This window comes from Notolabrus celidotus, chromosome 3 (genome assembly GCF_009762535.1).
Source record: "Notolabrus celidotus isolate fNotCel1 chromosome 3, fNotCel1.pri, whole genome shotgun sequence".
Taxonomy (NCBI): domain Eukaryota; kingdom Metazoa; phylum Chordata; class Actinopteri; order Labriformes; family Labridae; genus Notolabrus; species Notolabrus celidotus.
In genome coordinates this window covers 5680586-5707499 of record NC_048274.1, presented here as the reverse complement: position 1 = coordinate 5707499, position 26914 = coordinate 5680586, and the positions used below count along the sequence as shown (strand labels likewise).

Sequence of the window (26914 nt, the reverse complement as noted above, 5' to 3'; positions counted from 1 at the left end):
GTCCATACTGTCACATACTGTATAAACCATCACTATCTGACATGTATGTGCCATGCCTTATTAATTATGAGAGATGCATGAAATGTGAATATTTCACCGCCCACACATCTCCATGGCTGAAGCAGATCTCACTTATACAGAGAACCTGTGTCTATAAAAACACACTCTGACCTCTCTCTCTCTCTCTCTCTCTCTCTCTGTCTCTCTCTGTGTGTGTGTGTGTGTGTGTGTGTGTGTGTGTGTGTGTGTGTGTGTGTGTGTGTGTGTGTAAGGCGACTGAAGCTTTGGTTCAGTCCCAACCCAAAGCTATTTGTTAGGAATAAAAGCAGAGAGCACATGAAACAAACTCCTGCTAACATGTTGTCTTAAAATGCTTCCTATGGTCTAATTTTAGACCCTAAAGTCTCATTTAAATGCAGAAAAAAAATATCAGCGCATACCATACGAGCTATTTTCAGCTGGAGTGCGTCAAGGCCATCACAAATCCATCTATTGAACAAGCTTTCATATTTATTCTAGAGGTGTGTTTGAACTGCAGACAAACCCTAAGAGCTTTTATAAAATGTATGAAAAGAGAGCGTCCTGCAGCTAAAACGTCCTCACACAGAAGGCTCTCTGTTTTATACAGAATAAGACTTAATGTCTGGGTTGTGTATTTGTTGTCTGGGGGATCTTTCTCATATATATATTTATGTGAGGACATATTTAAATAAAAACACAGTATAGTTAAAGAAATGTTTGATTCATGTGTGCACAAGCTGTTTCTCACAACATGAGTCTGAAAGTCTTTCCTCTCCTTCCTCAGCCACGCAGGTCACATTCATTATGTCCAATCATTAACATCTTAAACCTGCATCACTAAGATAAGTGAGCAGAAAAATGTGTTTATTAATTACTTTTTATTTTACAGCAGACTGAACCAGCAGTTTTAAATTCTTCTCACTCGGTCTGTGTGAAACAATCATTAATCCCTCAGAGTAATAACAGCTCGGTTTATCTGAATCATGAGCTGACATTTGCCTCTAAGCCTGCTCGCTGAGTGTTTTACAGAGCTACATCCAAAACACATAAAAAATAAAACACAGAAGAAGAAAAAAAAAAAGGCCTGAAACTCTTCTGTTTCAAGATACACCTCCTTATAGCGCCCACTAGCACACTCAAATCCCAGACCTTCCTTCAGGTCATATTTGACATTTTAAAACTCCAAACACCGACAGAGAGCTGAGAGGAATTTGGAGGATCGAGGAGTTATTGGTCACAATAACAGAATCATGTAGAGCATCTTAACCAAGCCCTCTGAATCTTTCAGTGTGTTTAATAAAAGACAGAAACTCAGGACATAAAATCAAATACATGAAATAATACACAGTTTGTGGTTTTAGAGAGAGTCAGATTGAGAACAGTGAAGTCAGGGAGTGTGAACATCCATCAGTCAGCTGTCACCTGTTTGAAAGTTTCATTATGAAAATGCTCTTTAGATTAACCCTTAAAGTGAGAACATTATCTCCTGAGGTTACATCATATATTTACACGTCACTTAAAGGGTTACAAACAATATAATGTAAGTTAAATACACACACATGCACACAAACTCATCAGGAAACTGATTTTCTATTCTATTAGAGTATGTTTGTGATAGTGTTCACTTGTAATTAAATCTCTCCTTTATTATCTTTGAGGGTTGGCACCTTGTGGGACAGAGTCTTTCCATCGCTGCCTCAACTCTCTGGATCTCTCTCCCTCCAAACATTATCTACTCTGACTCTCTTCACTTGTTTAAAAATCAACTTAAAATCTTCCTATTCAAAAATATCTAAACATATGACCTCTACTCCCTCCCCATCTCTGTTTATGTATTTCATTTTTTTTATTTGTATTTTTTGCAATTCATGAAAAGCATCTATGAGTACTCTGAAAAGCACTACATGCATCCTAACAATTATTACTATTATTATTATTATTATTATTATTATTATTATTATTATTATTATTATTATTATTATTATCATCATCATTATTATTATTTATTTATTTTTGTTATTTATTATTATTGTTGTTGTTATTATCATTATTATTGATTTATTTATTTTGTTATTTATTATTATTATTAAATTATTATTATTATTATTATTATTATTGTTGTTGTTGTTATTTTTTATAATTAATATTTCGTTATTAAAATAAATATAAATAATTCAGCAGACCTGTTTACATATGATTCCAGTGTTAATGCATCAAACAGTGAGAGCCGGACACTTCAGAAAGAATGTTAACTGTAAAGTTTTGATGATAAATAAATTAAATTAATATCTTCCACTTTAAAGTGAATTTTATACCTCAACACAGAAATCTCCATGCTGAACAATGCGTACACACGTTGAGGAGATGTAGGTCCAAGAGCGTGAGAGTGCAGGATACTTGAAATATATAATGGTCTGTTTTCTGCTAAGCTTAAACAATGACACGATGCTCACAAACAACAAAAGAATCTGGACCGTGAGGTTAAGCACAGACTGCAGACTGCCAAAATGATCTTTTTAGTCTGAAGCATCTGAGCACAGACTTAGGTGGGCCTGTGGGGGTGGTCTTAAGACGGTTTTAGGAGCGATGAAAACAGGCCTCGTGTTAATTAATACTGGCAGGCCTCTGTTCCTCCTGGCAGTGTGCAGGCAGACATTCTGGCCTGCCCTCAGTGACGCCTGGTCAAAAATAGGGCACCACACAGCACAGTAATGATCACAATGGTGACATCATCTCTGCCTTCAATGTGCTCTCCCCTCAGTGCTCCTCTGAACAAAGAGCAGCAGGCATGCAGGGAGGGAGGCAGATGTCACTTTGTGTCTGGGGAACATTAAGACCAACAAATGTTCTTTGAATCCTCGCAGAAGCCTTTTAGTGATTGTGTGGAGGAGAACGCCGCCCTCGCTCAAAAGTCACTAATTGAAAATGGGGCTTGAACAGAAGATGTGATTCCTCATTTTGTCTGCAACACATGTGAATTTAAATAAAACATTCATCCTGGCTAACAGAGCTATGTCGAGAGGAGGACGCCTGCAAATAACTCAGGAGTGTTGTGTGGATGGTGCCCCTCGAACATGTGACCTAAAGTGTTAACACATGTGGCCTGGCCTGTCCGCCATTGTTACTGATCTGTGTCTCTAATCCTCTCTTAAACATCCACTTTAACCTGACGTCAGAATACAACTCTGATACGTGTGTCTGATCAAACCACACACACGTGGCCATGATATCATGATGAAGGGATGAAAATGATCTGCATTAAATGTTCTTTTTAAACGCTCATGACTCCTTTAACATATCATCATTCACTGCTTCATGAGAAGGTAAAACACAACATGAGAAACTCCCAGCTCACAATATGTGCTCAGCAAGGTCATTCCTATCCACCGTGTTGCTGTTTGTCTCAGTAAATCTTCTCTTTAATTCATAAATAAATAAATAAATAAATAACCCACAGCCTTTGCCTGAACACTCTTTCCACTTGTTTTGTTTTTTCTCAGAAGTCATGGACTCTTTCTCTTTGAGCTCTGAGCGAGTATTGTAGTTCTTCTATAAACCAGCCTTTGTGGCATTCAAGTGTCTCACACAAACACACACACATACACACACACACACACACACACACACACACACACACACAGATACACACACGCACACAGAGAGAGAGGGAGAGAGAGAGAGAGAGAGAGAGAGAGAGAGGAAACAGATTCTCAAGACCTGGACGAGCCGTGGGAAAAGAGGGGTCTTGTAGAGGAAAAGCAGAAATGTCTCAGGACATTCCTTTGTGATTACACAGCGCTGGACAAATCCAGACATTCTTTCAGTTATTCTGTCTCAAGGAAAAGTTAGAGTCAATTTCATGAGCAGAGAGTGAATGTTGACACCTCTAAGTTATTACAGTGGGTCTTGAATTATTTTTATTCCAGTAAAAACTTCTTTATAGTTCTCACAGCTGATACTTTTTGTCATAAACAACTACAACAACAACATTTAAACAACTATTTTCAGCATTTCTTAAACCAATCAATCAATTAATCAATCTGTATTTGTTAGTGCTGTTCTTGCTTTTTGTAAGACTCTCTGTCCGCCTGTCTCTGTATGTCTATTAGTCTCTCTCTCTCTCTCTATCTCTGTGTTTCCATCCATCCCACTCTTCTGGCCCTCCCAGTTGTGGTAAACAGCTGTCCGCCTGTTATTCTGTTCCGTTTGAGGTTTGTGTCTGTTAAAGTTTTTCCTTTCAGCCCTCACTCGCTTGTTTTTAAAGCTGTGAGAAACTTTTGGTTTGTGCTGCTTCTGGCACCCCCTGTGGACAAAGACGAACCTTACTAACACAATCTTGCCCTTTTACATGTGTGAGCAGGAGTACAGCCAAGGATTGTGGGCCCTATGAATGACCTGGGCCCTACTGCTTTACCGTAAATGTTCTAATACATTGTCAATCAAGAGCTCTTATAGTCCTGAAACAGCTGTGTTGTAGTCAGTGTGTTGTTGTACCTGACTGCATGTGATGAAAGCAAAAAGAAGTACTAAATGGAAATGATCTAACATGTCTCAGATGGTTTGTTTGCCTTATTAGGTCATGTGAAGGCACCAGCATTAATTCTTGTGTGTTTCATAAGCAGCTATAATCCCTCAAAGGAACTTTAAGGTGCTCTGAAATAACTTCTGTTGTTCTAAAGTGTTGTTTTAAAGAAACGCAATGCATGATTGAGTTGTGTTTTTTTATTTTCAAGTCCAGATCTGAGAGAAAAACTCTCTATGCACGTCAGGACACTTTGATGTTGTAACTTTCCATGTGGTACAGCTGGAGCAAATGAACAACATGTAAAAACGACAGGCAGGTATGCATCTCATATCAACGCCACAACTAAGAGGAGGGCATTGTGTGCAGCTCTCAGGTTTCAGAGCCATGATCTAAGAAGAGGAGTGAGAGCCCCCAGTGGAAAAGAGCAGGCATGTTCTTCTCTTGTCACAGCTAGCATGAATGAGAAACAGCTCCAAGGAATGCTCCATTATCATCCTATCAACAGAGCTGGGGGAGGAGAGCTGCGGCAGTGTGCAGAATCATGTGTCTGAAGAAGGAAGGGAACGGGAGAAGGGGGATGACAGGCAAGCGGGTTGGCATTGGCCTACAGACCCGCAATTGGGTTGTGCATCCTCCTCCCTAACTCACCAGACCTTGCTCTTCCTCATTTGTCCAGGTCTTACGTCCTTTTTGTCAGCAATTAATCTGAAGCACCGCCCTCCTATATTTATCCCTTTCACTCTCTGCCTGTTTCTCCTTCACCTCTGGTTCTGCAGCCTTGGGTAGATTTACACTCGGTTTGATCACTCTTGCATACATGGACTAATATCAGATAGTCGAGGCCTTTTAAAGTGCTACCTTTTCTCTGCTAACATGATGAGTATCTTGTTGACCTTCACATTATTATGCATCTGCTGTGCAACGGTGCTCTCTCTCTCCGCTCCACGCTGACCTTTCTGGACCCCCCACTCGCTTAACATGAATTCAGTGTGTTCCAGCTTTAGATGGTAAATTAATTTCACTCAGTGTGAGGATAAAAACAATAACATTTATAATATCTGCAGCATGACAACAAGGAATAAAAGAGTATGTGTTTAGACTTATCTATGATCAGTGCTTCCTGAGGTCTCCTAAATTAGATGTGTTAAAGTATGCAAATCAAATGAATGCAGCTAATCCTGGATTTGCTGTGATGACAGGATCTACAATGCCTTTCAAAGCAATTATTCAAATCAATCTAATTAAACCTGTTGAAATTGGCTTTAATTGCCTCCCTGACTAAACAAACACTAAGTTCTGGCATGCAAATAATAGTGCAGCTCAAATTGCTTCTTCTAAGGAGGTGGAGGGGAAAAGTGTGATCTACAGCTCCTCCTTGTGGCTAATAGCTTCAACTGGCTTTTGAAATGACGTCAGCCTTTCAGTACTGTGTACACTGTGTGTGTGTGTGTGTGTGTGTGTGTGTGTGTGTGTGTGTGTGTGTGTGTGTGTGTGTGTGTGTGTGTGTGTGTGTGTGTGTGTGTGTTTGTATTAAATCAGCTACCTTTGTTGCAGTTGGCCCAGTTTCCAATGGTGATGGAGCCATAAGGTTTAAAGGGGATACTGGTCGGTGGTTCTTTAGAGATCCACCTCAAGGTCTCCGTACCTGTTTCTTTAAAAGAGGATCAAATGTTTTGTTGCAACTGCCACTTAAAAGGCCTCTTTTGAGGTGATCTCTTCTACTTATGAATCTGCTGTTTCTTTGTTTGCTTCTTTTTTAAAATTTTATTCAACCTTTATTTCACCAGGTGAGTTAATTGAGAACCAATTCTCATTTGCAATAACGACCTGGGTGAAAAGGCAACACAGGTGGCATGACAATAAATAAGAACAAACAGTTATTCTGTCTCATCCAAAACACATGTCATAAATCTCTTCTTGATTTCATGCAAAAATGTCTCATACTCCTCGTGCACCTGACTTATACGACAGACCACTTCAAGATACCTCCCTCCCTGTGTTCATCAGTTAAACTGGAACCAATTCAACTGATCATGAGGGCAACATTTCAACTGTTTTGCATGTCAGACTCTTCGTCATACTCTGTCAGCAGCTGTCAAACATCTATTCCTATCTTTATGTCAAACTTCACAAAACCCTTTGCTAGTCAAGGTAACGGTTACAGAGCTGAGGCAGCCAATAGCTTGGTGGATTAGTCAATTTACAAAGACATACTCAGCACTCTCTTTCTCTCTTTCTCTCTTTCTCTCTTTATCTATCTATCTATCTATCTATCTATCTATCTATCTATCTATCTATCTATCTATCTATCTATCTATCTATCTATCTATCTATCTATCTATCTATCTATCTATCTATCTATCTATCTATCTATCTATCTATCTATCTATTTTTTTAAATTGAATTTGATTTAATTTAATATTTAGGTTATTAAATTGTAATGTCTATTTGAGCTCTATTATTCTTGTACCACTCTTGCTACTATGTCTGTGTTGCTGCAACAAGCGAATTCCCCCCAGGGATCAATAAAGTATTACCTTATCTTATTTTGATAATATATTCTTTCTAAACATTTTAAATATAAATTATATTTGGCTGTCATGCTCTCTCCAATGCAAAAAGCTTTTTGAAGATGTCACCTTCAATGCTTTATAAATAAAGATAATAATAATAATAATAATAATAATAATAATAATAATAATAATAATAATAATAATAACAATAAAAGTAATAATGATAATATTGATAATTACAATTATTATCCTTATTGTTATCATTATCATTATTACTATTATTATTATTATTATTATTATTATTATTATTATTATTATTATTATTATTATTATTATTATTATTATTATTATTCTCCAGGAGGAGCTGTTGAATTCAGTGTGTTTTCCGTGTTCATGACCCTCAGAGAAAAACCCAGTAGTTATGAATTTGGCATTTGCTGGGCCCTGCTGGAAAGCTTGTAAGTAGCTGTAAGCAGAGTTTTCACTTATTAATTTGGACTTGTATTTACAGTGTTTCCCTTGGGGCTGTAATTTTTTAAATGTCAGAATGCCATGATGCATATCAGATGCATCTCATGCCCCAGTTTAGTCAAAATCTCATAGTGTGAATGAGATGTTACATGTGAAAGACTGATACGTACAATTTAAACCTGAATATGAAATCATAGATAACTTTCAGCTAATATATTTGATTATGAAATTGCCATTTAAAGCTGTTTTAACACTTAATTACGTCTGGAAATTAGATCATAGCAGATAAATAATAGGCATAGACTCATGGCAAGATGGCCATAATTTCTTCAAGAGACAAAACAAGGCTTTTTTTATCATACATTTCATAATAAATGTATGACATTTTATATATGTAAAATACACTACCAGTCAAAAGTTTGGACACACCTTCTCATTCAAGGGTTTGTGTTTATTTTAATTATTTGAAACACTGTAGATTAATACTGAAGACATCAAAACTATCAAAGAACATATATGGAATTATTTAATGAACAAAAAAGTGTTAAACAAAGCAGAATATGTTTTATATTTCAGATTCTGTAAAGTAGCCCCCTTTTTCCTTCATGACAGCTTTGCACACTCTTGGTATTCTCTCAGTCTGCTTCATGAAGTGGTCTCCTGGAATGGTTTCTGATTAACATGAGCCTTGTCAAGAGTTCATTTGTAGAATGACTCGCCTTCTTAATGTGTTTGAGACCATCAGTTGTGTTGTTCAGAGGTAGGGTTAGCACACAATGGATAGCCTTATTTGACTACTGTTGTAATCCAGATTATGGCCAAACCAGATTATTTCATAGTTTTGATGTCTTCAGTATTAATCTACAATGTTGAAAATAATTAAAATAAATGAAACCCATTGAATGAGGAGGTGTGTTCAAACTTTTGACTGGTAGTGTACATCTCCACAAAGTAATTATAAAGAAAACTTCAGTAAAAGTAGGTTTGTATAGCGCATTTCATACACAAGGGCAATTTATGGAAGCCATGTTTCCGCCAGTTTAAAAAAAAAAAAAATTAAAAGAAAACATTTTTTTTTAGGAAAAGTAAAAAAAAAATTTTTTTTAGGAAAAGTAAAAAAAAAATTTTTTTTAAGTAAAGTAAAAAAAAAAAAAAATTTAAGTAAAGTAAAGAAAAAATTTTTTTTTGGAAAAGTAAAAAAGAAAAAAAAATTTTTTTTTCAGAAAAGTAAAAAAAAATAAAATGTTTTTTTTTTTTTCAGAAAAGTTAAAAAAAATAAAATAAATTATGCTTGTATGCTTCTAGCCATATCATTCTTCTTGAGAAACCATCAATGCAACCATTGATGCATATTTCATAGGGCTTTAATTTGTCATAGCCATCTGTATGCCATACATAGTTTGGCCCACAACTGACGTACACAATCTGTCTCAAACTGTTGTGCGCACACAGTTCTATCCCCGCTCCCATCCATCATTCGCATCAATTGATGCACAGTTTCTCTGTCTGTAATTATTCTGGCCATCCAACATATTTGGTGCGTCCAACTGTAGCTGTGTTGCTTGCCAAACGTTTGCAACTGAAAGTCTATAAAGGCATTAAGGTCTGCAAAGCTTTGTCTCAACCCCTTCAAACTGTAGCTGCAGCAGAACACACAATGAAGCCCATTTAGACCTATCTCATAATTATGACTTAGTATCTCATAATTATGACTTAGTATCTCATAATTATGACTCAGTATCTCATAATCAGTATCTCATAATTATGACTTAGTATCCCATAATTATGACTTGGTATCTCATAATCAGTATCTCATAATTATGACTTAGTATCTCATAATATTGACTTAGTATCTCATTATTATGACTTAGTATCTCATTATTATGACTTGGTATCTCATAATGTTGACTTAGTATCTCATTATTATGACTTAGTATCTCATAATTATGACTTGGTATCTCATAATGTTGACTTAGTATCTCATTATTATGACTTAGTATCTCATAATTATGACTTGGTATCTCATAATATTGACTTAGTATCTCATTGTTATGACTTATTATCTCATTGTTATGACTTACTATCTCATTATTATGACCTATTTTTTTTTTCTTTTGACTTTTCCTAAAAAACAAAGAAATTTTAATTTAATTTGATTTTTTTACACTGGCGGAAACGGCCCTCCATAGTAACTCAATGCGTTTACATTAAAACATTAAAACCAGAACCACTGGAAATGATATCCAAACATGTTTCACTTTAAGCCGAGTGGTGGCGCTATTTGTCTTGACATGTGTGAGGTGTCTTTGCCAGGTTTGAATATTAATGTTACCATTGTCATAAATGTGTCAAAGTGGAAACATTTAATAGTGATAATAGTACACACGGAAACGTGGATCGACCACGTGCACATGGCGACTGAACATCCTGACAACAGAGTTTTAAGCCCCGCCCCTCAGTGTGATCACGTGACCCTCTGCGTCAGCAGCACAAACACACACAGACGCCATCGAACCTGATGCTGAGCTGGAGCAAGAAAGGATTCTAATCAAAGGTGAGCCTGTCTGCTGTCACTGCTTCACCTCACTACATTTACTTCATTCTAACTGACACCTTGCTACAGAAACGTTAAAACGTTCAGGATTCTTGTAGCTTCACAGACTAGTTAATGTAGCGGAACGATCCACAACACCAGGGACCAGATCACAAGCTAACAGAGCAGTTAGCTTCCTGTGTGGAAGTCCGTAAACAGCAGCTGGATTATCCCTTTACTTTATATTAGAGACCACAGAGGAGGCTGTAAGTATTTAATTATATTTAGTTTGTATATGTTTAAGCTAAGCTCTGTCCCTGTGCTTGTTAAACTGCTAACGGTGATCTGTAGCTGACGGAGAGCTAGCGTTAGCTAACAGGGCAAGGCAGGTTTATTTATGAAGCAGAGCATGCAGCAGGTCTGAGAGCTTTTTAAAACTAAACACTTATAACGGTTAAAAACATGAGACCTGACTCTAACAGGAGACATTAAAATATAAAATATATTACATACAGGATAAAGAAAGATGCATCAGGGGAAATATGACTGTAGGATAATTTATTTTTAGCCCTGGACTGCATTATTATTTTAATAATTGTTTTAATAATTATTATTTTAATCATTGCTTTAGCATTAATTTACCGATTTATTTATCTATTTATTTATTAATTTTACTGTATTGATTTTATTTTATTTTTTAGTATTTTATTTATAATCATGCCTTTTATAATTTTACCATTGCTGTTGTTTTCTGTATCTGTTATTCTGTGAATCACTGTGGGCTGCATGTTTTTATGTATGAAAGGTGCTATATAAATAAAGTTAAGTTGAGTTAATATAACATATATATATAATAAAAATAAAAAGCATAATTAAGCTAACATATGAAGAAGGTTGAATTTTAAGATCAACTAAAATTCAAGTAAACATTGATCAGCTGAATTTACTGAAACAATTGAGTAGAAGTGATTGCAAGTTATTATTATTCCCTTGTATTTTTAGTCTCTTTATGTGTCTTTAGTTATTTTTTAAAGTGTTTGATTATTCTTTTATTATATTATATTATTATTATTTTTTTTTTTTAGAACTTTGCTGAAGTACTATATAAATGAAGTGGATTGGATCTTTTTCACAAACAGAGCTAATAGATTGATAAAGGAGGTTCCCTAAACCATGTTCTGCTTTCAATACTACACAAAGGATCTTACTTAGAGTCAGAGTCCATGCTTTGACTCGCAGGACGTCTGCGCAGAGATCTGAGGACTGCTGTAAACGTGTTCTTCTTTCTTGAAGTCTGTAGAATCCTGGATGATCTGCAGATTCCTGGTGAGGATTTTAGTTAGACCTGCAAAGACCCCTTCACAGTAACCAAGCCTGCTACTGTCTTGTTTTAACATAACTGCTTTGATTTAAAGACTATTTGTGACACAGTCCTAATCAGACGTAAGATTCCTGGCTTGATTTGTGAGTTTTAATCTCTTGAAGTCAAAGTCAGCGCTGATTTTTAACCTTCATTTTTATGGCCGTACACTATCACATCAAGAAGCTGCAGCTTGTTTACTGTCTGCTGATTCGGCAATAATCAATCAATGTTCAATCAGCATGGCATCATGAAGCACTTTGTTAAAGTCGATAACTAAACTGTCCCTCTCCCCTGATGCTCTTAAAGTTAACATGAGGATAACTTACTGTTATGGTTGATAAAGGACGGTGATATGAGTGCATGGGAGTTTAGCCTGTTAGTTACATGAACCGTGAGAAGCTGCAGGTCTTTTGTTTTAATGTTATGGAGCTAAACTAGTTAAAATAACTGCAGCTATGCAACACATGCTTCCCCCCTGAGTGTTATAATGTTTGTTTTTAATTTCACTGTTTAATAAAAGTTGTGGGTTTAACTTTAGGACCACTAAGGGGGCTGTGCTCTGTGTTTTAGTTGCACTGCTCCACCGACCATCGTCTGCAGAAGTTAAAAACAGGGAGGAATGAATGCAAGGTGTTTGTTTTACACCCTGCATTAGTTTGAGTGTGTGTGCCTGTGTTAATTGGTGCATAAGCAGAATCTCAGCTTATCACATAATACAAAGGGCAGCAAAGAGACTCTTAATCAGCTCGGACTCAGTCGCACAAACACAAGTCTCCACAATGACTTGCATGTTTTAGTTCCTTTTAAATAAATGTTTCAGTGATCCTGCAGCACTCCAGAGCCCCTGTTGCTGGTCTTGGTGTGAGGGTTTTGGTGCTGTGCAGAGATCTGTGTTATGCAGCGTTTTTACTGCGGGTCAGTTCAGTGTGACAGGCTGCTGGCCTGCTGATCTATCTTTGACCACAGGTGCTGAAGCTAAAGTCAATGGATCCATATCAGTACCAGGAAGTAACTAATACTGCACCGTCTTGTGTCGGAAACTCAACGGTCACGTGCAGCAGTAACACTTCAGGATACTTCAACTGAAAAATACTGAATATTTAAATGCAACATTTTTCACTGGATGTCGTAATAAAGCTTCCTCCTGTGCCAGAACTGTTCCGGAGCACCTTGTTTGCTGAAGTAGACCGCTCAGGGGGATCCTGCTGGCTCCATTAAAGTGTCATGTTCATGTAACAGAGTTCAAAGTCCCAAAAAAGGCACCGTGACTTTGATATCAAGCCCGAGGAGCAGCACAGTGGCACGATTTACTGTTTACAGTCACACGGTCACATGCACTCCTCAACAAATCAGACATGCTCACACACCGCTGCACCGAAGTGTTGCTGCTCCTCAGGTCTCACACTGAGACTTTACAGGCCCTCCAAGACGAGTCTGCAGGGCAAGGGTTACAACTCAAAGTTCTTCCTGTTATTGCATCTCTCACCTGCAGCTTTGGATTTATCATCACTGCAGGTAATCCGCGATGGACTCCAGATCGCACAGACTTCCTTTTTGTCTGTCCAGCTCGAGGCCGTCTTACACATCCAGCTCATCAGTGTCCTCCTCATCGCTGGGCTCCACCAGGCTGTACAGCAGAGACTCAGTGCTGAATAATGATCGCTTTCCGAGGGCATCACCTGCCTACAAATCAGACCTGGACCAACAGGTGGGCAGACATTAGAAACTCTAACCCTCCTTCTTTACAGTTCCCCTCAAAACACATGATTCAGATAAATGTTGTGCTGCTTTTTACTTTAAATTAAGATGTACTTGGTACACTTGTTGTATTTTGGTGCTCGTCTGTTTTGGAACATCAGCTTGGTCTAAATGATCCGTGCATGCAGAGGTCACGTTTGGTGGAAAGAGTGAGTTTGAGTTGGATAAAACAGCCGAGAGCAACAATAACAACACATCTCTCAGTCCTGTGCCCTCCTCCTCCTCACACAGTGTTTCACTCCACCATCGTCTCTTTGAACCAGAGAGAGGGCATTCAAGTTATCTCCCTTCTTACTGGTTCCCCTCTGAGTGTGTTACAGACGCTAACTACGTTATCAGTGGTGCATCAGCAGACACTGTGGAGGTCTTTTTATAGGACAGCCTAGATTCCTTGGTGCACGCTGTGTGTATTTCAGTCCTGCTGCTCTTTGGGGCCCATCTAAAAAGATAATGTTACTGTTGGCCTGAGCCCCGTCTAGTTGTTCCTGTTCCTTCCAGAAGAGTCCATGTTGGGTGAAAAAAAGAAGCTCCTACAAAGCACTCACTGTCCATAATTTAATGTATCACTGAGATGAGCACCAATTCCAGCAATCCTCTTAAAATAGTAGCTGTATTATTTTACCTTCCAAGTTTAGCCACACGAACATTCACGATGAACTCTATAAACTCAACACGTGAATGTTTAAAGACACATATCTTGATGTTTTGCAAATCATTTAAAGTTTATATTTAATTAAGAATGGTGAAAGACAACAGATCAAATGTTAAAGCTGGAAAATCTTTAAATATGGTGACAAAGTTTGGAGAGGGAAAACAAAACAGGTAAAAAGCTGCGTAAAGCTAAAAAAAGAACACGTAGAGGAACATCTCCAACTAATGATGTTAATAATCAACAGGTGAGTCACATGACTGGGTGAAAAAAGGACTCAAGAGAGGCTGAGTCTGAAATCACTGCATTAAAAACAGACATGACTCTGTAGTGGAAGTCAATGCATTAAAAACAGACATGACTCTGTAGTGGAAGTCACTGCATTAAAAACAGACATGACTCTGTAGTGGAAGTCAATGCATTAAAAACAGACATGACTCTGTAGTGGAAGTCACTGCATTAAAAACAGACATGACTCTGTAGTGGAAGTCACTACATTAAAAACAGACATGACTCTGTAGTGGAAGTCAATGCATTAAAAACAGACATGACTCTGTAGTGGAAGTCACTGCATTAAAAACAGACATGACTCTGTAGTGGAAGTCACTACATTAAAAACAGACATGACTCTGTAGTGGAAGTCACTACATTAAAAACAGACATGACTCTGTAGTGGAAGTCTCTGCATTAAAAACAGACATGACTCTGTAGTGGAAGTCACTGCATTAAAAACAGACATGACTCTGTAGTGGAAGTCACTGCATTAAAAACAGACATGACTCTGTAGTGGAAGTCACTACATTAAAAACAGACATGACTCTGTAGTGGAAGTCAATACATTAAAAACAGACATGACTCTGTAGTGGAAGTCACTACATTAAAAACAGACATGACTCTGTAGTGGAAGTCTCTGCATTAAAAACAGACATGACTCTGTAGTGGAAGTCACTGCATTAAAAACAGACATGACTCTGTAGTGGAAGTCACTACATTAAAAACAGACATGACTCTGTAGTGGAAGTCAATACATTAAAAACAGACATGACTCTGTAGTGGAAGTCACTGTATTAATAACAGACATGACTCTGTAGTGGAAGTCAATGCATTACTAACAGACATGACTCTGTAGTGGAAGTCAATGCATTACTAACAGACATGACTCTGTAGTGGTAGTCACTGCATTACTAACAGACATGACTCTGTAGTGGAAGTCAATGCATTACTAACAGACATGACTCTGTAGTGGAAGTCAATGCATTACTAACAGACATGACTCTGTAGTGGAAGTCAGTTGGATAGTTTTATGATGTTTGTATTTTCTGAAGCATGAGTTCGATCTTAAACTTCACCGTTCATCTCTCTCCTCTCTGTTAAAGAACTCTCGTCTCCTGAGGTCGTCCAGAGACTACAGCAGCTCTGACAGTCACTCCACCAGCTGGAAGTTGCCCTCCTCTCTGACATCCTCCAGCAGATCTTATGATCGGCCGTGGACTGAATCCTCTCTCAGCAGCAGGAGCAAACCGGTACTGAAGCTCCACAGTGTCATGTGTTTAAAAATACAGCCTAACATATATACACACGTATTTAAGACTTTTCAGAGGCAAGAGGAGGTGACATGTAAACACACTGATTTAACGTCTGCCTTCATTTTCCCAGAGTGATTCTGAGGGGAGGCTGGGGATGCGTTCAGTCCTGTTGAACCCCAGCGATGACGGCGACACTAAGAGGGCCAAACTGTCGTACAGCAACAGAGGACTATACTCCAGGATGAACAGCACCTCGGCCTCAGGATCCACGTACTCCAGCAGTGGGCTGAGCAGCAGCAGAGGTACAGAAAGTGCTTTGAACCTGTTTTCTCTTTGGTTGATGAAAAGACAAGATCCAACATGTCCGCTTATTATTTCACACCATGCAGTTTACAGAGAGCACAGCAACATACCGTCTGCATTGTTTATTTTTTCGTGCCACGCGTTTGTGACAACTTAATTTTTGTTTCCATTCTTTTTTTGTTTAAAGCTACTTATTGTTTATTTACTTAGATACTTAATTGATTTAGCATTTTTTATTTTTATAGTTGGCTGTTTTTGCATTTTTCTTTTATGGGAACTGTGTTACTTTAAATAATTGTTTTTATTATTTTTATAGTTCTGTTGTGTGGACCTCAGGAAGAATAGCAACCACACTGTGGAAGCTAACATCCTCATAAAGAATAAAGAATAAACAGTTATTTACCAGAAAGGCACACAATAAAAAAAAACAAACTAAGATGATTATCTTTAATAAATGTAGATTTGACTGGATTATGTGAACACACACAGACATGGAATAATTGTTGATGCATTATTCTTTGATTTAAGAGTCTGTAGGAAAATAATGGTTTCCTAACTCGGATCTGTGGTTCAATATTTTTTTATTGACGTGTACTGTGTTAGTTTGGGGATTATACTTTTATATATTATATGAATTACCATTTAAATAAAGTGTCAAGATAATCTTAACACCTCAGCTTATCATTTGGTAGGTAATCAGAATCAGAAATACTTTATTTATCCCGGGGGGAAATTCAGTCATTAAAGTTGCTCCTATACATAATAATTAAGAATATCAAATAATATTAATAGAAGAAATATAAAATAAGATATAAATACAAATACAATGAAAATAATGATAATAAAAGTATGTACAGAACACTATGTAGGTTTAAGGTAGCAGCTCCATGGCTTTAAATTCAAACAGATTGTAAATCATTTCTTAAACACTCCATGGTTTCTGCTCGTCTCTGTGCAGGTACAAGTGATTCATCAAGTGACACGTTAGACTCATCCTGGAGTTCATACCGTTTACTCTCCCGGCCTTCATCTTCATCCTCCAATCCGCTGCTGTCCAGGAGAGAGCGAGAGACAAAGACGGAGCCGTCTCTCTCAGGTTTGGGGGAGAGGAGAAACAGAACATCTGGATTATCTTCCTCTTTGTGTAAGTGTGACGTTTGTAAACACATCGTGACCACGTGTGTTGATGTGTTGTTGCTCGTGAGCTGATCTCTCTCTCATTTCTTCTCTCCCCTCAGATCAGACAGACAGGATGACCTCCACGTACGCACAAGGAGCTCGGCCCAAAGAGTCTGCCTACTCCTCCTCCTCCTCCTTCTCCTCCTCCTCTCCCTCCACCATCAGAGAAAGCTCCCTGAATCGCCACCTCTCACCTTCCTCCTCTCACCGCTCGTCCTCTCAGTTACGTGACATCAGCAACAGCAGAGTCTCAGCCCGCTACTCCGGCACGTCATCCACACTCCACTCATCTCAGGAACAGAAAGGAAACCCTGAATCCCCCTCCAGTGTGTCCTCCTCTTACTCCTCCTGGTATGCCCCGCCCCCCTCCCGACCGGAGGCCACGCTCCCTCCGAGACCAGCGCCTGAGGGCGTAGAGTCGGAAGGCCGAAGCTCCACTCGACGTCTTTTGTCGCGTCTCTTTTCGCGGCGCTCCAGTCAGGACTCCTCTAGCGGCTCCTCCAGCGTCCGCTCGGTCGATGACGACACTCCGTCGACCGGAGGAGAGTCCGTGGACAGCGATGAAGGAGCGAGGACGACTGGGGAGCCTGATGCTGCAGGATCAGACGCAAACTTTGGAAGCCTCAGGAACCGTAGAGCAGATCTCGCTCCTATCCAAGAAAACAACAATGTAGGGTATCAGAGCGGCCTGCCTCGGTCCAGGATGGCGTCATGGCGAGAGCCTGGCGTCGGTAGTAGTAACAGCACCAGCAGCAGCGGCGGAGGAGGCAGCAGCTACTCCTGGCTCTCCTCCTCCCTCCGCAGCCGCTGCCCTCCTCTCCTCGCTCGCCTCAGGAGACACAGGGAGGAGAACACGCACTCTGCAGCGGGCTCAGAGGAGGGATACACTCATCCACCACATTTACTGAGAAGATGGGACGACCTTGAGCACAAAACATCACCGGATGATGATGATGAAGATGAAGAGGAGGAGGAGGAAGAAGAAGAAGAGGAAGATGAGGAGGAGGAAGAGGAGGAGGAGGAAGGAGCAGTTGGTGTGGAGGCATTTGGAACAGGTCATCCCTGCAGACTTGAGAGTGAGATTCTACCTGAGCTGGAAGACACCTCGGTCGAGTTTTCTCCTCGCCGTAGAGTCGGCGTGTTTGAGAACGCCTCGGCTCCTCTGGGTCCTCTGAGCGCTGCTGACAGCCAGCTGGAGGGGCAGAGGGAGAAGCAGATCTCCACCGGGGATCAGGAGAAGCTGCGCAGGATCAAGGAGAGGTAATGAATTTGATCTACCACAGGATGTGCTTTTATCACGCTCTGCCCTCAGACGGGTGTTTTTATCCATCACTGATACAGACGATGTGATCATGTGATGTGAGCTCATGGATCCTTCCATAACTCCTTCAGCACGGTTTAGCTTTCATATATGAGATTAGAAGTTGTCAAGTTGTCTCAGTTCAGCTCACTAAATCACAAAGAGTCAGAAGTGAGACATGAATCTGATCTGTAAACACAGAGAGAGTTTTATTCTGTAGATAAAGTGTTTACATGTGAAAAGAGACGTTGTGAAAAGCATCCTCTTCATAAACCGCCCTCCTGTCCTCTTCAGACTGCTGCTGGAGGACTCCGACGAGGAGGAAGGCGACCTGTGTCGAATCTGTCAGATGGGAGAGGAGTCTTCCTCCAACCCTCTGATCCAGCCGTGCCGCTGCACAGGAAGTCTACAGTACGTCCACCAGGAGTGCATCAAGAGGTGGCTCCGCTCCAAAATCGGCTCGGGTAAATACAGAGGTCTCACTTTGCTTCACAGATTCCTCTGAAGCGACACAATTTAATGACTGTGTTTCCTTTCAGGCACAAACCTGGAGGCCATCACGACATGTGAACTCTGCAAACAGAAGCTACGCTTGAATATCGACAACTTTGACATCCAGGAGTTATACCGGACACACGTACAGGTGAGGGAACAGAAACCTAATTTAAAGCATGATTCAGAGTGTTGATCCTCTTGATGTCTGTTAACCTCTGTGTGTGTGTCTGAATAAAAACAGCGTGCTGACTGATCTTTGATTTGTGATTGATTGATTGACTAATTGATCGATACTTGATTCTTGCTCCTCAGTCGGAGTACGATGAGTTCATCAGCAGCGGTCTGTATCTGGTTGTGCTGCTGCATTTCTGTGAGCAGAGGTTCTCTGATGTCCTGGGAGCCGTCGATGCAGCCGGGGTAAGAAAGCACGCACGCACGCACGCACGCACGCACGCACGCACGCACGCACGCACGCACGCACGCACGCACGCACGCACGCACGCACGCACGCACGCACGCACGCACGCACGCACGCACGCACCTGAAAGTAGATTCACCTATAACTCTGCTTCACGTTGAATCTTATCGCTGTATTCTTTTTAACATCGTCTGAAACAGACTGTTATATCGTATTACTCTAAGCCGTCATCACAGTTGACTCAGTGTTTCCTGTCCTCTCTTCAGTCTTCACACACATTAACCCACACGCTTCAGTCCGTCCTGATAACTCTGAAATGTCTCACTGTTGATCTGTGTTCGAGTTCAAACTTTTAAAAGAGAAACTTCTTCCCTTTCTCCCCCAGCTGTTCAACCTGGTGAGAATCCTTCATGAACACATGGACAATCTGCAAAGTATGTTTCTCTCTCTCTCTCTCTCTCTCTCTGCTGTGATGATGTGTTTAATGTGATGATATGTTGCTCTGAGTGAACGACCATGTGATATGTTTAATGCCATCAGTTTCACACACAGCGTTAGCCTCTGAGGGAACCAGGCGTTGACCTCTTCTTATTTATTTTAACATAGTTTTTATTTCACTTAAGGAAACTTAAACAGTCATTTATACATCTCCGCTGCATCTGATGTTACGGAGTTTCATAAATATGATACACTAACAGACAAAACATAAAAAAGACATATCTTAAAATAAATAAATGAACAAAATAGAATAAATAATGAATGAATACAGAAATAATAAAAAAGAACGCCGAGAAATAAGAAATAAATAAATGAATAAATTCAAATAAAATAAAAAATAGATACATTAAATAATGTGATTAGATAAATTAAAACAATAGAGAGAAAAGAATAAATACATTACATTTAAATGTAAATAAAAAAATAAATACAAAATAAATTAAATTAAAACATAAAATAAAAATGTAAATACATAAAATAAAATGTAACTTTAAAAAATGAATACATTTTTTAAATTTGATTTAATAAAAAAAAAAAAAAAGAAAATGTTAATAAATTGAATTAAAATTATAAAAAGGTCTTTTACTTCACAGACACAGTCAGGGAAGGGCTCCACCTTCCAATAAACACATCCCTCTGTAGCCTCACAGAGTCTGTGATTCTTTCCATTAAATAAACTTCAGAAACCTCCTCAGACCACAAACTGAGTGATCTGGTTTTAACCTCTTAATAGTGATAAATATGACCACTGATGTCAACAGTGTTTGTGAAAGGTCCTTTTTGCCTCTTCCTTTGATTCCTTGTGGTGTCCCTATTGTCATTTTTTCAAAAATATATATAAATCTACCTTTTAAACCAAATCATTCTGTAATAATCTGTGAAACCGTTCACCAGAAGAAGTCTGGTTCCTGTCTTCCATCACACTCTGAAATCCCAGCTGCCTCCCTGTTTGTTTTTATTGCTGTATTTATTTTGTGACTGTAGACTTTAATCTAAACTCTCTGGATTTCAGTTCCTCACGGAGAGAGCGATGAAGAGCTCAGAGACAACAGACCGTCCATCGAGTTCTCGGACCTGGACGACGATCTGGAAGAGGAGTACTGAGTGTGTTCCAACAGCAGAATGAGGGTAAAGAAATGTGGGTCAGGGGTTTGTAGTTTCAGGGGGGGGAGCTCCCCCGTGCCAGATGGTGGCTCACCCAGTTTTCCGTTCATGCTTCGACGTTTTGAAAATCATCCGAATGCAGCAGAGAGAAACGCAGAGCGCGCAGGACGAGTCCGCCTCTGTGGCTTTTGCAGATATGCAAACTTGAAAAGAACTTTTGCGTGAATATTTATGTCCACACCATCACATTTCTGTTTCTATTCGAGTGCACTTTATTCAATCATAATAAATAAAAATGCAAGTCTTTTTAACTGTTATACCACAAGTGCTTTAATGTTTAATGAGGACGCAGAGGGGACGACAGCAGGAGAGGAGAGGGAGGGATTTTAAATGTGATGGTCGGCCTGATGCTTTACAGAGAAGATAAAAAAAGTGGTGTTATTCCTTTAATGTCTTTATTTCCCACTGAGGACATGTTGAACTTACCCCATCGTGGATCTCCTTTATGTTTCAGTGTTTTGGAAACGCTTTATGTCTGTACAAATCTGGTTTCTTGCTTTCACTTAAAAGAATAAAGATTGAATGCAAACTGCCATTTCAACCACGTGTTCTTATTTCCTGACATAAGATGAAGTCTGAGGCACGGTGAGGTTTACAGGGAGCTGCTCATAGATTCATGAGGACAGGTTTCTCTTTGATGGTTATGATGGAGGTATTGATCCACTAAAAGCTGCTGAGACGAACTCCAGGTCTGTGTTGAAATATGCACACATCACTCTCTCCTGTTCATGGTAAAGTAGAGCTTCCATCCATCTGTTATCTTTATTACTCATTCTATTCAGGGATGTAAGGGGCGGAGCCTAACTCAGCCTTCAATGAGAGGCAGGGTCCAGTCCATCAGGGGCTAATATGTAGAGACACACACACACACACACACACACACACACACACACACACACACACACCTAAGGGTAGTTTAGAGTCAGCAGTTAACCTGACGAACATGTGTTAGGACTGTGGGAGGAAGCAGGAGCACCTGGTGGTGAGAACATGCAAACCACACAGAAGGTTCCTGCACTGACGGGGCTTCAAACCAGGAACCTTCTTACTGTGAGGCTACAGAGCTCAAGGTTCAGACGACAATGATCTTTCTTTTAACAGTTTAATGTGTCACTCATTGTGGATGTTTGATATTCAATCAAGCACCAACAAATGTTATCCTCAGACTCTTTCCAAACAGAGCAGGTCTAGACCGTACTCTATGTTCTATTATTAACAAAGACCCAACATCAAGACAGGATGAGATCCAGTCCCATCTTACAGACAGGACTCAGTCTGATCTCATCTTAATCCACCATGAGCAGAGCACTTTGCAGCATTTAGCAAGTTACAGTGGCAAGGACAAACTTCCTTTAACAGGCAGAAACCTCCAGCAGGACCAGACTCACGTTATAGACACACATCTGCTGAGGCCGTGTTGGAGAGAGGGACAGAGGGAGATGGAGAGAGAGAGAGAGATGATAGTGGTGAGACGAATAGTAGTAGTTGTAGCAGCTGGAGTCTGGCAAGTCCACAGCAGCAGAGATCCAGAGGAACCTACGAGACAAGGGAGCTCAGGGACTCCAGGGAGGTCTATGGTTAGTAACTTTAATGGGACAGGAAGAGTTAAAGTAAGAGACAGGCAGAGAGAGGAGAGAGAGAGGGAAAGACAGGATCCCAGTGTGTCAGTCTAAGCCTATAGCAGCATAACTAAGAGCTGGTCCAAGCCTGATCCAGCTCTAACTATAAGCTTTACCAAAAAGGAAAGTTTGAAGCCTACTCTTAAAAGTAGAGAGGGTGTCTGCCTCCCGGACCCTGACTGGTAGATGATTCCAAAGGAGAGAGGCCTGAGAGCTGAAGGCTCTACCTCCCATACTACTTTTAGAGACTTTAGGTACAAAAAGTTACAGTGGCAAGGACAAACTTCCTTTAACAGGCAGAAACCTCCAGCAGGACCAGACTCATGTTAGACACACATCTGCTGAGACCGTGTTGGAGAGAGGGATAGAGGGAGATGAAGAGAGAGAGGGAGATGATAGTGGTGAGACGGATAGTAGTAGTTGTAGCAGCTTATCCAGAGGAACCTACGAGACAAGGGAGCCCAGGGACTCCAGAAAGGTCTGTGGTTGGTGGTGACGTCATGAGTGAATGAATAATGACTGAACAGGAGAACACTTTGAAGACAGTAAATTTTATTGAAAGGCTTCAGTACCTGATTTGAGATCTGATGAGAAATTAAAACAAACTTTAACATTTGGTTCTGAACGTGATATGAATGAGCCGACCCGCCGCGCTCGGGCGGTTCTAGAAAGAAAACATTCAAACAATCCATCAGAGCATCTTTGGTTCATCCCCAGAAATCAAACAGCTCATATTTACAAAGCATTCACAGCAGAGGCCAGTGCAATTTGGACGTCTCATCACCTCTAAAGCTTCGTTGTGCTTCAACATAATACGACCTATTAAAGTGCGTCTCGCTCAGTAGTTAAGTGCATAGGAGAGTTTGATCTACGTACAGACACAACGAACACACAGCGTCGGATCATTTAGAGGGGAAGACAGAGTCCACATCTTAAGACTCATCAGCAGGACATCAGATTCATGGTTCACATGATGACGACTAAAACAAGAATCAGGAATTAAAAATCAACAGAATCAGAAATTACATTTAAGATGAGCCAATCCAGTGACCTCACCTGTCCTGAAGACACGATTAAAGGCACATTAAGGACATCTTTAAAGGAACAGTTCAACTTTATACACACTTTGTTTCACTCTGACCAACGTGCGTCTCTCAAAGCAGACTTCATGTTGTGATGATCTCAGCGTGAGGAGCGTTTTAGTAAACATTAAAGATCCAGTCTTTAATTTCTGCCTTTGGCTTGTGGACATCTGAAGGACTTACTTTGGTAAGAAATGGATCTTAAATACTTCAGAGAGATAGAGTCAGGCACTGAGTGAGTATTTCAGAGGAAGCTGAAGATTAAAAGGTTTGTTTGTGTTTTTGGTGAACGTTTAAAAAGTCGATTAATGCTCCGGTTAGTCGAGACTGAGATCAAGTTTGAAGACACTGATGGAAGAGTTTGATTTATAAAAGAATAAGTACCTTTAGTTTGCACTTTTTTGTTTCTGGTAGTTTGGAGTGACTCATGGATCAGTGCAAAGAACCCCTGATGTACGCTGAGGCAGCGTCTGTCAGGAGGCATATTTCTACAAATCAACAAATTAAAACAGAAGCAAACAAAAACGTCCCGCTCGTCACGTCGATCACCAGCGAGGAGGAGAAGCTTCAGCCTGCAGGTTTACGTTAGGTAGCACACAGGGCTCTTCAAAAAACTCAAACATTAAGATGCTGGATTGGCAAATATACACGATTCTCTAACAATATTTACAGGTTCACAAATAATCAAAGGAAGACGTCGGCTCGAGCTGGATAAATAAATAATTTAAAAAAGGGGGAAAGGCTGAATCCGCTCATTCTGAAAAAAAGGCTAAAACACACACAGAGGAGGAGGAGGAGGAGGAAGAGGAGGAGGGGGAAGAGGAGGCACATCTGATCTCCCTGAGGCCGACCGACACAGCGAGCTCAGTCAGTTTCGGTGATAATACTGTTGGTGTCAGACTCGTCGAACGTTCTCTTGTAGCGGACGGTGGAGGAGAAGTAGGATCTCTTCTTCTTGTAGATGATGAAGGCGATGGCGAGGAGGAGAGCGAGGACGACCACGATGAAGAGACCCAGAGCCACCGGGGAGCCTGAGGACTCTGAGGAGAAAGAGAGGAGTCAGTCAGTCAGTCAGCTGGTCTGGGTTAGAGCTCAGGTCTGATCTGATGAAGGAAACTAAATCTGAGGTATGATGAGCGCGGTGACAAACTTACAGAGACATCACTACGTTTTGAGATGACTTTTAGTTTTCCAGATTCACTCTTAATGAGCTGTGTGTGAGACTTCAATCAGAGCTCACTCTGTAGTAGTTAGTTTAGTGGAAGTGCAGAGGGACCGGTTTGAGAAAGCCCACTAAAGTTAGAGGACATATAAAACCACATCCACTTAAAGGAAACCCTGAAGCTCAAAGAAAGAAAGAGAAGTCTGATCATATGAGAGGAGTGGAGAGGAGAACGAGTGTCAGATTATTTCTCGGCCAGGACTGAAAGCGTTTGGATGTCTCTGGTTGTTATCTTCTTGTGCTCTTCCATTCCAGCTGTTTCCCTCTGTCCCAGTCCACATGCTAAGCTAAGCTAACATGCTGCACCATATAAACATTGTGCTGTTCAGATATCAGAGTCCTTAACGAGGTGGGATACTCACTGGCTCCAGTTTTGCAGATAACTCGACTGTGGCTCGCCTCACAGTTCACCAGATTCCAGATTCCATTTTCATCTCCGGACATCATGACGGCACAGGGAGGCCCCGACTTCTTCCCCGTCAGCGTCGCCTCAGACTTCCAGTTAGAGTAGGACAGAGAGGAGCCGTCCTGCCAAGACACAGGCTTACCTGAGTGAGGGAGAGAGAGGGGGAGGAAGAGAGAGGGGGAGGAAGAGAGAGGGATATAAGAGATTACATTTGGTGTCAATTAATACAAATAAAACCTGAAGTTCATATTTAGGGACTTTTAACCCAACAATGAGCTAAATCAGAGTAAATGATTTTTTTAAGCTGTTTGAGCAGTTCAATTGTTTTATATCATCACATGTGGTTATTTTAGAAACACTACATTTGGGGAATCTTATTGATATATATAAACAGAATTTAATTAAGCATGTCATGTTTTCTAAATCTTTCAAAAGCTTTCCTTCTTTTTCAAAGATTATATTATTTTAGCATCACTCTGTTTTAATCTCTCTGTAAAGTTTCCTTGAGTGCTGAAAAAGGCGTTTTTAAATAAAATGTTTTATTATTATTATCATTTTTATTTTGACTTTATTCTATCTAATTTTATTTTATTTTATTTTATTTTAATTGATGTTTCTGGTGTTTATCTGATTTAATTTGTATTTATTTAATTGTAATGATTTAATTTTTTAATTTTTCTGTCATTCATCTGACTTTATTGTTTTACTGTAATGATTTTATTTTATTGTATGTTAATGTTATTTTCTGGTATATATCTGATTTTATTTTATTGATCTTATTTTATTGATTGTATTTTACTGATTTTATTGTTTTTTTTTTACATATCTATTTTATTTTATTTTATTGTCATGATTTTATTTTATTTTTCTGTTATTCATCTGACTTTATTGTTTTACTGTAATAGTTTTTCTTTATTTTTATTTGATTTTTCTGATTGTATTTTATTAATTTTATTGTGATGATTTCATCATGATGATATCCCTTTCCTCCATCGTGTTTCAGCCTCGTATAATTTAACCCAGGGGTGTCAAACATGCGGCCCGCGGGCAAAAACCGGCCCGCCAGAGGTTGCAATCCGGCCCATTGAATAACTTTGCAAAGTGAAAAAATTACAGATTAGACATTAACTGCAAATTTTCAATAAAAGTAACTACTATTTTAAATTTGTCCTCTGAGGGTCGCATACAATCATAGTGCTGATGGAGCGCACCTGAACAGCACTATTTCCCGGGACTTTTTTCTCAAAGTGAGAAAATAGATGACTTGCTGTTTGCATAATCCGGTTGAGATTCATTAAGTCTTTTTAGAGCACTATAAGATGATCCACTAACTACTAACACTAGCACAATACCCCTGCATACAACACTGTCCAGCAAGCAAACAGTTCCTTTCGGAGCTGAGGGGTCCAGGATAGCCAACTTTACCTTCATCATTATTATAATCTCTCTGTTCTTTTGCAGTAAACATTACACTCTGTGTCAGGTGAATTGATAACTTGTTTGGTGTGTTTGCAGCAGGTTTCAGTGCTTAAAGAGTAAAATGTTCTGCCCCACTATGAGACTCATCATGGAGAACTGTTTTTGTAGAAAGATAGTTGATTACATTTTCAGCACATACTTGTACTATTTTGCACTAAAACAAAGGGAAAAATGTAAAGTTGTCGTTATTTATAGGTTATTATGTTATGATTTTACTGGTCCGGCCCACTTCAGATCAACTTGGGCTGTGTGGCCCTTTAACTGAAATGAGTTTGACACCCCTGATTTAACCTATTGTTGTTATTTTCTGTCACTGTTCTTAGTGAAGCTCTTTGGCTGCATGCTGAACATATGAAAGGTGTTTCATAAATAAAGCTGAGCTGAGCTTAC

General features: G+C 39.6%; 2 protein-coding genes across 5 annotated transcripts in view; one reads left to right on the top strand and one right to left on the bottom strand.

Annotated features, from left to right (window-relative positions):
* The first annotated feature begins 9965 nt into the window (after positions 1 to 9965).
* march7 (membrane-associated ring finger (C3HC4) 7) lies at positions 9966 to 21257 on the top strand. 4 transcript variants are annotated; one of them, XM_034680178.1, is made up of 13 exons: positions 10007 to 10084; positions 10183 to 10329; positions 11149 to 11389; positions 12942 to 13134; positions 15210 to 15356; positions 15490 to 15661; positions 16621 to 16806; positions 16901 to 18101; positions 18436 to 18605; positions 18681 to 18784; positions 18949 to 19053; positions 19440 to 19488; positions 20565 to 21257. In XM_034680178.1, the coding sequence occupies exons 4-13, from the start codon at positions 12952 to 12954 to the stop codon at positions 20654 to 20656; spliced, it is 2409 nt and encodes an 802-aa protein (XP_034536069.1). In that variant the 5' UTR covers positions 10007 to 10084; positions 10183 to 10329; positions 11149 to 11389; positions 12942 to 12951; the 3' UTR covers positions 20657 to 21257. The 4 variants fall into 4 exon arrangements, with proteins under 4 accessions (XP_034536068.1, XP_034536069.1, XP_034536071.1 ...); XM_034680180.1 differs by lacking the exon at positions 10007 to 10084 and having other exon boundaries at positions 10188 to 10329; positions 11264 to 11389; XM_034680177.1 differs by lacking the exons at positions 10183 to 10329; positions 11149 to 11389 and having other exon boundaries at positions 9966 to 10084.
* Positions 21258 to 22867: 1610 nt separating this feature from the next.
* Positions 22868 to 26914, bottom strand: part of ly75 (lymphocyte antigen 75) — a 29000-nt gene continuing 24953 nt past the window's right edge. The window contains exons 34-35 of the mRNA XM_034680176.1: positions 25002 to 25187; positions 22868 to 24457 (exon numbers count right to left, since the gene is read on the bottom strand). Of these exons, the coding sequence (XP_034536067.1) occupies positions 24282 to 24457; positions 25002 to 25187 (362 nt within the window). The 3' untranslated portion in view covers positions 22868 to 24281. The remainder of the gene's footprint in view (positions 24458 to 25001; positions 25188 to 26914) is intronic.